Here is a 12,155-nt window from a genome sequence, read left to right on the forward strand (position 1 = left end):
ACAACAACCGTCTGCACGAAAAGTTCGACGACGTTTTCAGCAGCATGGACTATCAGCTCGGAGACCATGGCTGCGGTTACCCTTCACGCTGCATCACATACAGGAGCGCCTGCGATAGTATACTCAACAACGAACCTGGGTGCACGAATGGCAAAACGTCATTTTTTCGGATGAACCCAGGTTCTGTTTACAGCATCATGATGGTCGCATCCGTGTTTGGCGACACTGCGGTGAACGCACATTGGGTCCGTGTATTCCTCATCGTCATACTGGCCTATCACCCGCCGTGATGGTAGAGGGTGCCGCTGGTTACACGTCTCGGTCAGCTCTTGTTCGCATTGACGGAACCTTGAACAGTGGACGTTACATTTAAGATGTGTTACGACCCGTGGCTCTCCCCTTCATTGGATCCCTGCGAAACCGTACATTTCAGCAGAATAATGCACGACTGCATGTTGCAGGTCCTGTACGGGCCTTTCTGGATACAGAAAATGTTCGACTGCTGCCCTCGCCAGCACATTCTCCAGATGTCTCAGCAACTGAAATCGTCTGGTCAATGGTGGCCTAGAAACTGGCTCTTCACAATACGCCAGTCACTACTCTTGATGAACAGTGGTATCGTGTTGAAGCTGCATGGGCAGCTGTACCTGTACACGCCATCCAAGCTCTGTTTGACTCAATGCCCAGGCGTATCAAGGCTGTTATAACGGCCAGAGGTGGTTGTTCTGGGTAGTGATTTCTCAGGATCTATGCACCCAAATTGCGCGAAAATGTGATCACATGTCACTTCTAGTATAATATATTTGTTCAATGAATACCCGTTTATCATCTGCATTTCTTCTTGGTGTAGCAATTTTAAAGGCCATTAATGTAAAAAAAAAAAAAAAAAGCCAGTGACAGAACACAGTCACCAGTAATTGCTAGCGTAGGTATAATGAACAGAACTGAGGAGAAAAGAAATTTATGGCAAAAGCTGACAAAAAGCAGGGATCGGTTATAGGACTCATCCTATGATATCGAGGAATGATCAGTTTGATATTGGACAGAATGTGAGGGGTAAGAACGGTAGAGGTAACCAAGGGTCAAATGTAGTACGCAGGTTCATGTGGATGTAGGCTGCAGCAGTTATGAAAAGATGTACTTGTTTGCATAGGGCATACTTGCTTGGGATGTAAACCACTTCAACAAAAAAGGACGGCGTCGTCAGATACCTCAAGGCCGGTGAGGGCGGTCAGCAGCTTCCGGAAGGCCTCCATGAGCCGCACGAAGGCGTCGCTGTCCCGGGAGTACAGGAGGAGTATGGCGGACGTAGGGGGAGCGGCTTGCAGCAGCTGACACGACATGTCCGGCGATTTCAGCTCCAGGGGGACTGTTCCTCCCAAAGACAGGCTGCACAGCAGCCGTGCTGCAAAGTACGAAGATGCCGATGAGGAGACACGAGGTCTTCAGCCAGCATACACTTTGAGCGGTTTATGGTTTACTATCAACTGAAGAAATTACATAATTAAAATTTTCTTTGTTTGAGTGTACATCTTTGCAACTTAATCCCCCCGCGACGCAGTACCCTATCGCCGGTCGGAGTGGACGAGCGGTTCTAGGCGCTATAGTCTGGAACCGCGCGACCGCTACGGTCGCAGGTTCGAATTCTGCCTCGGGCATGGATGTGTGTGATGTCCTTAGGTTAGTTAGGTTTAAGTAGTTCTAAGTTCTAGGGGCCTGATGACCTCAGAAGTTAAGTCTCATAGTGCTCAGAACCATTTGAACCATTTTTGAGTACCCTATCATGCCGCTACATCGACCAAAACAAATTGGCCTAGCCCATTGTTTAAGTGGAGACTGAGTGCGCCATTTTGTTTTGGGTCCCTAGCGGCATGATACGGTACTGTGACGCGTGTGGACCAATTACAGACATGTACGTTCAAACAAATAAAAAATAACTTACACAGCGTCATTTTTTTCTAGTAGATAATTGGATCTTTATGGCTACCCATCGTAAACAATTGAGACAAATGTGGGTAAAAAAATAAAGCCATAACATTTTTATCGTGATTTAAAATACTAAATCTGCATCCGCAACTATATTCTGCAGGCCAATGTGAAGTACACAGCACAGAGTACTTCTCACTGTAGCGTTTATCAGGGCCTTTCCCCGTTCCATTCTCGTATGGAATATGAGAAGAATGATAGCGCGAGTGCTCAAAAAATGGCTCTGAGCACTATGGGACTCAACTGCTGTGGTCATTAGTCTCCTAGAACTTAGAACTACTTAAACCAAACTAACCTAAGGATATCACACACATCCATGCCCGAGGCAGGATTCGAACCTGCGACCGTAGCAGTCGCACTGTTCCGGACTGCGCGCCTAGAACCGCGAGACCACCGCGGCCGGCAGCGCGAGTGCTGTCATCCTTTGTATACATGTAACATATTCGTTGTTATGAACGTGGACAACCATTAGCTGTATGATGGAATGACGACAATGAAAATTTGTGCCGAGCCGCGACTCGAACCCCGACTTCCTGCTTGTCGCGAGCGGTCGCCTTTCTATTCGGCTATCCGAACACGATTCACAGCCAGACCAGAACTTCCATAAGTCGTCAACCATGCGTGTACAACATATGCTCATACATGCATTATATATATTTCCGTACAGGGGAGACTTTTGACTTGGAAGTCGCTTGCCCGGCGTCGGCGGTAAATACGATATTGTGGTGCCCGTGTTATTCTGAATTACGATACAACATTCCTTCGGCCATGCATACATGCCCGAAGGAGCGCTGCATCGTAATTCGAAATAAGACAGGCACTGTAATGACGTATTCTTTGCATACGTTCAGTATCCCCTGTATGTATCTAGTATGGATCCCACACTACAGAGCATTGTTCTAGTATCTCATTTGTAGACTGATTCCATTTTCTCCGTATCTTACCACTGAACAGAAGTCTTAATACGTGCAACATACATGACTGAGCCTGTCATCATTCCACTTCATAACTCCACAATTTGCTAGATCTGGTTCAAAAATGGCTCTGAGCACTATGGGACTTAACATCTGATGTCATAAGTCATCTACAACTTAGAACTACTTAAACGTAACTAACCTAAGGACATCACACACATCCATGCCCGTGGCAGAATTCGAACCTGCGACCGTAGCGGTCGCGCGGTTCCAGACTGTAGCGCCTAAAACCGCTCGGCCACCTCGGCCGGCTGTTAGATCTGGGAATTTATATGAATAGGCTGATTACAATTGGCTCCCTTTTTGTATTTCATGAAGCGCACAGTTTTCCATTTATGAACCTTTAAAGGGGGTTGCCAATATTTGCACCACTTTGAAATATTATCAGATATGAAGAATATTTGTGAAGCTTTTTTCCTAGAGTGTCAGTTTCTAAAAAATTAAGATCACATTCACACACACACACACACACACACACACACACACCACCACCACCACCACCAACATACTTACTTCTTAAAAACAGTTTATTGACTAGATTTGTGACTTTTAATAAAAGCAGAAATTCAACCAAAAATCTGATTTTTCTCGATAGATAAAATGTTTGGGCCAGACCAGAAATTGAACTAGGAGTTTGGGCTGTCGCGCACATTCGTCTTACTGATTTAAAAAAATGATAATAATGCAAAACTTCTCCATGTCTGAAACAAAATAAAATTTCCAGAATGAGATTTTAACTCTGCAGCGGAGTGTGCGCTGATATGAAACTTCCTGGCAGATTAAAACTGTGTGCCCGACCGAGACTCGAACTCGGGACTTTGCCTTTCGCGGGCAAGTGCTCTACCAACTGAGCTACCGAAGCACGACTCACGTCCGGTACTCACAGCTTTACTTCTGCCAGTATCCGTCTCCTACCTTCCAAACTTTACAGAAGCTCTTCTGCGAAACTTGCAGAACTAGCACTCCTGAAAGAAAGGATATTGCGGAGACATGGCTTAGCCACAGCCTGGGGGATGTTTCCAGAATGAGATTTTAACTCTGCAGCGGAGTGTGCGCTGATATGAAACTTCCTGGCAGATTAAAACTGTGTGCCCGACCGAGACTCGAACTCGGGACCTTTGCCTTTCGCGGGCAAGTGCTCTACCAACTGAGCTACCGAAGCACGACTCACGTCCGGTACTCACAGCTTTACTTCTGCCAGTATCCGTCTCCTACCTTCCAAACTTTACAGAAGCTCTTCTGCGAAACTTGCAGAAATAGCACTCCTGAAAGAAAGGATATTGCGGAGACATGGCTTAGCCACAGCCTGGGGGATGTTTCCAGAATGAGATTTTAACTCTGCAGCGGAGTGTGCGCTGATATGAAACTTCCTGGCAGATTAAAACTGTGTGCCCGACCGAGACTCGAACTCGGGACCTTTGCCTTTCGCGGGCAAGTGCTCTACCAACTGAGCTACCGAAGCACGACTCACGTCCGGTACTCACAGCTTTACTTCTGCCAGTATCCGTCTCCTACCTTCCAAACTTTACAGAAGCTCTTCTGCGAAACTTGCAGAACTAGCACTCCTGAAAGAAAGGATATTGCGGAGACATGGCTTAGCCACAGCCTGGGGGATGTTTCCAGAATGAGATTTTAACTCTGCAGCGGAGTGTGCGCTGATATGAAACTTCCTGGCAGATTAAAACTGTGTGCCCGACCGAGACTCGAACTCGGGACCTTTGCCTTTCGCGGGCAAGTGCTCTACCAACTGAGCTACCGAAGCACGACTCACGTCCGGTACTCACAGCTTTACTTCTGCCAGTATCCGTCTCCTACCTTCCAAACTTTACAGAAGCTCTTCTGCGAAACTTGCAGAACTAGCACTCCTGAAAGAAAGGATATTGCGGAGACATGGCTTAGCCACAGCCTGGGGGATGTTTCCAGAATGAGATTTTAACTCTGCAGCGGAGTGTGCGCTGATATGAAACTTCCTGGCAGATTAAAACTGTGTGCCCGACCGAGACTCGAACTCGGGACCTTTGCCTTTCGCGGGCAAGTGCTCTACCAACTGAGCTACCGAAGCACGACTCACGTCCGGTACTCACAGCTTTACTTCTGCCAGTATCCGTCTCCTACCTTCCAAACTTTACAGAAGCTCTTCTGCGAAACTTGCAGAACTAGCACTCCTGAAAGAAAGGATATTGCGGAGACATGGCTTAGCCACAGCCTGGGGGATGTTTCCAGAATGAGATTTTAACTCTGCAGCGGAGTGTGCGCTGATATGAAACTTCCTGGCAGATTAAAACTGTGTGCCCGACCGAGACTCGAACTCGGGACCTTTGCCTTTCGCGGGCAAGTGCTCTACCAACTGAGCTACCGAAGCACGACTCACGTCCGGTACTCACAGCTTTACTTCTTGCAGTATCCGTCTCCTACCTTCCAAACTTTACAGAAGCTCTTCTGCGAAACTTGCAGAACTAGCACTCCTGAAAGAAAGGATATTGCGGAGACATGGCTTAGCCACAGCCTGGGGGATGTTTCCAGAATGAGATTTTAACCCTGCAGCGGAGTGTGCGCTGATATGAAACTTCCTGGCAGATTAAAACTGTGTGCCCGACCGAGACTCGAACTCGGGACCTTTGCCTTTCGCGGGCAAGTGCTCTACCAACTGAGCTACCGAAGCACGACTCACGTCCGGTACTCACAGCTTTACTTCTGCCAGTATCCGTCTCCTACCTTCCAAACTTTACAGAAGCTCTTCTGCGAAACTTGCAGAACTAGCACTCCTGAAAGAAAGGATATTGCGGAGACATGGCTTAGCCACAGCCTGGGGGATGTTTCCAGAATGAGATTTTAACTCTGCAGCGGAGTGTGCGCTGATATGAAACTTCCTGGCAGATTAAAACTGTGTGCCCGACTGAGACTCGAACTCGGGACCTTTGCCTTTCGCGGGCAAGTGCTCTACCAACTGAGCTACCGAAGCACGACTCACGTCCGGTACTCACAGCTTTACTTCTGCCAGTATCCGTCTCCTACCTTCCAAACTTTACAGAAGCTCTTCTGCGAAACTTGCAGAACTAGCACTCCTGAAAGAAAGGATATTGCGGAGACATGGCTTAGCCACAGCCTGGGGGATGTTTCCAGAATGAGATTTTAACTCTGCAGCGGAGTGTGCGCTGATATGAAACTTCCTGGCAGATTAAAACTGTGTGCCCGACCGAGACTCGAACTCGGGACCTTTGCCTTTCGCGGGCAAGTGCTCTACCAACTGAGCTACCGAAGCACGACTCACGTCCGGTACTCACAGCTTTACTTCTGCCAGTATCCGTCTCCTACCTTCCAAACTTTACAGAAGCTCTTCTGCGAAACTTGCAGAACTAGCACTCCTGAAAGAAAGGATATTGCGGAGACATGGCTTAGCCACAGCCTGGGGGATGTTTCCAGAATGAGATTTTAACTCTGCAGCGGAGTGTGCGCTGATATGAAACTTCCTGGCAGATTAAAACTGTGTGCCCGACCGAGACTCGAACTCAGGACCTTTGCCTTTCGCGGGCAAGTGCTCTACCAACTGAGCTACCGAAGCACGACTCACGTCCGGTACTCACAGCTTTACTTCTGCCAGTATCCGTCTCCTACCTTCCAAACTTTACAGAAGCTCTTCTGCGAAACTTGCAGAACTAGCACTCCTGAAAGAAAGGATATTGCGGAGACATGGCTTAGCCACAGCCTGGGGGATGTTTCCAGAATGAGATTTTAACTCTGCAGCGGAGTGTGCGCTGATATGAAACTTCCTGGCAGATTAAAACTGTGTGCCCGACCGAGACTCGAACTCGGGACCTTTGCCTTTCGCGGGCAAGTGCTCTACCAACTGAGCTACCGAAGCACGACTCACGTCCGGTACTCACAGCTTTACTTCTGCCAGTATCCGTCTCCTACCTTCCAAACTTTACAGAAGCTCTTCTGCGAAACTTGCAGAACTAGCACTCCTGAAAGAAAGGATATTGCGGAGACATGGCTTAGCCACAGCCTGGGGGATGTTTCCAGAATGAGATTTTAACTCTGCAGCGGAGTGTGCGCTGATATGAAACTTCCTGGCAGATTAAAACTGTGTGCCCGACCGAGACTCGAACTCGGGACCTTTGCCTTTCGCGGGCAAGTGCTCTACCAACTGAGCTACCGAAGCACGACTCACGTCCGGTACTCACAGCTTTACTTCTGCCAGTATCCTTCTCCTACCTTCCAAACTTTACAGAAGCTCTTCTGCGAAACTTGCAGAACTAGCACTCCTGAAAGAAAGGATATTGCGGAGACATGGCTTAGCCACAGCCTGGGGGATGTTTCCAGAATGAGATTTTAACTCTGCAGCGGAGTGTGCGCTGATATGAAACTTCCTGGCAGATTAAAACTGTGTGCCCGACCGAGACTCGAACTCGGGACCTTTGCCTTTCGCGGGCAAGTGCTCTACCAACTGAGCTACCGAAGCACGACTCACGTCCGGTACTCACAGCTTTACTTCTGCCAGTATCCGTCTCCTACCTTCCAAACTTTACAGAAGCTCTTCTGCGAAACTTGCAGAACTAGCACTCCTGAAAGAAAGGATATTGCGGAGACATGGCTTAGCCACAGCCTGGGGGATGTTTCCAGAATGAGATTTTAACTCTGCAGCGGAGTGTGCGCTGATATGAAACTTCCTGGCAGATTAAAACTGTGTGCCCGACCGAGACTCGAACTCGGGACCTTTGCCTTTCGCGGGCAAGTGCTCTACCAACTGAGCTACCGAAGCACGACTCACGTCCGGTACTCACAGCTTTACTTCTGCCAGTATCCGTCTCCTACCTTCCAAACTTTACAGAAGCTCTTCTGCGAAACTTGCAGAACTAGCACTCCTGAAAGAAAGGATATTGCGGAGACATGGCTTAGCCACAGCCTGGGGGATGTTTCCAGAATGAGATTTTAACTCTGCAGCGGAGTGTGCGCTCGGAAGTTTCATATCAGCGCACACTCCGCTGCAGAGTTAAAATCTCATTCTGGAAACATCCCCCAGGCTGTGGCTAAGCCATGTCTCCGCAATATCCTTTCTTTCAGGAGTGCTAGTTCTGCAAGTTTCGCAGAAGAGCTTCTGTAAAGTTTGGAAGGTAGGAGACGGATACTGGCAGAAGTAAAGCTGTGAGTACCGGACCTGAGTCGTGCTTCGGTAGCTCAGTTGGTAGAGCACTTGCCCGCGAAAGGCAAAGGTCCCGAGTTCGAGTCTCGGTCGGGCACACAGTTTTAATCTGCCAGGAAGTTTCATATCAGCGCACACTCCGCTGCAGAGTTAAAATCTCATTCTGGAAACATCCCCCAGGCTGTGGCTAAGCCATGTCTCCGCAATATCCTTTCTTTCAGGAGTGCTAGTTCTGCAAGTTTCGCAGAAGAGCTTCTGTAAAGTTTGGAAGGTAGGAGACGGATACTGGCAGAAGTAAAGCTGTGAGTACCGGACGTGAGTCGTGCTTCGGTAGCTCAGTTGGTAGAGCACTTGCCCGCGAAAGGCAAAGGTCCCGAGTTCGAGTCTCGGTCGGGCACACAGTTTTAATCTGCCAGGAAGTTTCATATCAGCGCACACTCCGCTGCAGAGTTAAAATCTCATTCTGGAAGCATCCCCCAGGCTGTGGCTAAGCCATGTCTCCGCAATATCCTTTCTTTCAGGAGTGCTAGTTCTGCAAGTTTCGCAGAAGAGCTTCTGTAAAGTTTGGAAGGTAGGAGACGGATACTGGCAGAAGTAAAGCTGTGAGTACCGGACGTGAGTCGTGCTTCGGTAGCTCAGTTGGTAGAGCACTTGCCCGCGAAAGGCAAAGGTCCCGAGTTCGAGTCTCGGTCGGGCACACAGTTTTAATCTGCCAGGAAGTTTCATATCAGCGCACACTCCGCTGCAGAGTTAAAATCTCATTCTGGAAACATCCCCCAGGCTGTGGCTAAGCCATGTCTCCGCAATATCCTTTCTTTCAGGAGTGCTAGTTCTGCAAGTTTCGCAGAAGAGCTTCTGTAAAGTTTGGAAGGTAGGAGACGGATACTGGCAGAAGTAAAGCTGTGAGTACCGGACGTGAGTCGTGCTTCGGTAGCTCAGTTGGTAGAGCACTTGCCCGCGAAAGGCAAAGGTCCCGAGTTCGAGTCTCGGTCGGGCACACAGTTTTAATCTGCCAGGAAGTTTCAAAATAAAATTTGTTGTTCAGAAACGCCATTGAAATATGAAGCTGCTTTCGTCGACATACACTCCTGGAAATTGAAATAAGAACACCGAGAATTCATTGTCCCAGGAAGGGGAAACTTTATTGATACATTCCTGGGGTCAGATACATCACATGATCACACTGACAGAACCACAGGCACATAGACACAGGCAACAGAGCATGCACAATGTCGGCACCAGTACAGTGTATATCCACCTTTCGCAGCAATGCAGGCTGCTATTCTCCCATGGAGACGATGGTAGAGATGCTGGATGTAGTCCTGTGGAACGGCTTGCCATGCCATTTCCACCTGGCACCTCAGCTGGACCAGCGTTCGTGCTGGACGTGCAGACCGCGTGAGACGACGATTCATCCAGTCCCAAACATGCTCAATGGGGGACAGATCCGGAGATTTTCTGGCCAGAGTAGATGACTTACACCTTCTAGAGCACGTTGGGTGGCACGGGATACACGCGGACGTGCGTTGTCCTGTTGGAACAGCAAGTTCCCTTGCCGGTCTAGGCATGGTAGAACGATGGGTTCGATGACGGTTTGGATGTACGGTGCACTATTCAGTGTCCCCTCGACGATCACCAGAGGTGTACGGCCAGTGTAGGAGATCGCTCCCCACACCATGATGCCGGGTGTTGGCCCTGTGTGCCTCGGTCGTATGCAGTGCTGATTGTGGCGCTCACCTGCACGGCGCCAAACACTCATACGACCATCATTGGCACCAAGGCAGAAGCGACTCTCATCGCTGAAGACGACACGTCTCCATTCGTCCCTCCATTTACGCCTGTCGCGACACCACTGGAGGCGGGCTGCACGATGTTGGGGCGTGAGCGGAAGACGGCCTAACGGTTTGCGGGACGGTAGCCCAGCTTCATGGAGACGGTTGCGAATGGTCCTCGCCGATACCCCAGGAGCAACATTGTCCCTAATTTGCTGGGAAGTGGCGGTGCGGTCCCCTACGGCACTGCGTAGGATCCTACGGTCTTGGCGTGCATCCGTGCGTCGCTGCGGTCCGGTCCCAGGTCGACGGGCACGTGCACCTTCCGCCGACCACTGGCGACAACATCGATGTACTGTGGAGACCTCACGCCCCACGTGTTGAACAATTCGGCGGTACGTCCACCCGGCCTCCCGCATGCCCACTATACGCCCTCGCGCAAAGTCCGTCAACTGCACATACGGTTCATGTCCACGCTGTCGCGGCATGCTACCAGTGTTAAAGACTGCGATGGAGCTCCGTATGCCACGGCAAACTGGCTGACACTGACGGCGGCGGTACACAAATGCTGCACAGCTAGCGCCATTCGACGGCGAACACCGCGGTTCCTGGTGTGTCCGCTGTGCCGTGCGTGTGATCATTGCTTGTACAGCCCTCTCGCAGTGTCCGGAGCAAGTATGGTTGGTCTGACACACCGGTGTCAATGTGTTCTTTTTTCCATTTCCAGGAGTGTATTTGAGGAGCATCGTTTCAAACGTATTAAATGCAGTCTGATGCGTTTTCAAACAAATGTGGTACTTACTTCGACGCTGTTGAATCAATCGCGACATTTCGTATTCTTTCCCACAGTAATTTAATGTTGAAAAACATGGTAGCGATGAAGTAGAGATTTTTCTGTACGACCATTTCACGAGTGTACTGTGCATATCGAGAATCCGGTAAAACATCAAATCTCTGGCCGGAAAAAGATCCTGCAAGAACGGGACCAACGACGACTGAAGAGAATCGATCAGCAGGACAGAAGTGCAATCCTTCCGGAAATTGCCGCAGATTTCCAAGCTGGGCCACCAACAAGTGTCAGCGTGCGAACCATTCAACGAAACATCGTCTATATGGGCTTTCGGAGCCGAAGGCTCACTCGTGTACCCTTGATGTCTGCACGACGCAAAGCTTTACGCCTCGGCTGGATCCGTCAACACCGACATTGGACTGTTGATAATTGAAAACATGTTGCCTAGTCGGACGCTCTCGTTTCAAATTGTATCGAGCGGATGGAAGTGTAGTGGTATGGGAACAACCTCATGAATCCATGGACCCTGCGTGTCATCAGGGGACTGTTCCAGTTGGTGGACGCTCTGTAATGGTGCGGGGCGTGTGCAACTGGAGTGATGTGGGACCTCTGATACGTCTAGATACGACTCTGACAGGTGACACGTTACGTATGCATCCTGTCTGATCACCTGTATCCATTCGTGTCCATTGTGCAATCCGATGGACTTGGGCTATTCCAGCAGGACAACACGACACCCCACACGTGGAGAATTGCTGCAGAGTCGCTCCAGGAACACTCTTCTGAGTTTAAACATTTCCGCTTGTCCCTAAACTCCACAGACATGTACAATATTCATGATATCAGGGATGCCTTGCAACGTGCTGTTCAGAAGAAATCTCCATCCCCTCGCACTTTTATGGATTTACGGACAGCCCTGCAGGTTTCGTAGCATCCCAGTAAACATGGTGAAAAAATGTTTACAGTTTATCGAACAGAGTAGAACAAGATCGCAAACTCAGTTATATGATGAAAGCTCCATTTCCAAAACTACGAAGAATTGTAAGGCATTATGCAGCACAGCGCTGTCGAAATTGCACTGTTGTTTCGTATGAGGTACGTTACAATGTTGTTTATAATATCGCTACTACAGCGTTAAACTGTTATGCTGTTATTGAGACGCAATTATCTTTCTTCGATAAACAGCTGAGTAACTCAATATTGTAGAGCAATAAGAGTCTAGCATCTGATACTTCTCTTGCACGAGGAAGAACAACCACGTGAAAAACAGAACACATCGATCTACCGTCAACAACATGTTAAAAACTTTATTTTCTTACTTGATGGCCTGTGTCCAGCGCCGGCCGGAGTGACCGTGCGGTTCTAGGCGCTACAGTCTGGAACCGAGCGACCGCTACGATCGCAGGTTCGAATCCTGCCTCGTACATGGATGTGTGTGATGTCCTTAGGTTAGTTAGGTTTAATTAGTTTTAAGTTCTAGGCGACTGATG

General features: G+C 49.1%; 1 protein-coding gene across 2 annotated transcripts in view; it reads right to left on the bottom strand.

Moving 5' to 3' along the window:
• LOC126278603 (uncharacterized) overlaps positions 1 to 12,155 on the bottom strand; it is a 398,515-nt gene that overhangs the window by 74,293 nt on the left and 312,067 nt on the right. For both annotated transcript variants that reach the window (XM_049978838.1, XM_049978839.1), the window contains exon 8: positions 1,212 to 1,405. In XM_049978838.1, coding sequence (XP_049834795.1) covers positions 1,212 to 1,405 — 194 coding nt within the window. The remainder of the gene's footprint in view (positions 1 to 1,211; positions 1,406 to 12,155) is intronic.

This window comes from Schistocerca gregaria, chromosome 6 (assembly GCF_023897955.1).
Source record: "Schistocerca gregaria isolate iqSchGreg1 chromosome 6, iqSchGreg1.2, whole genome shotgun sequence".
NCBI lineage: Eukaryota > Metazoa > Arthropoda > Insecta > Orthoptera > Acrididae > Schistocerca > Schistocerca gregaria.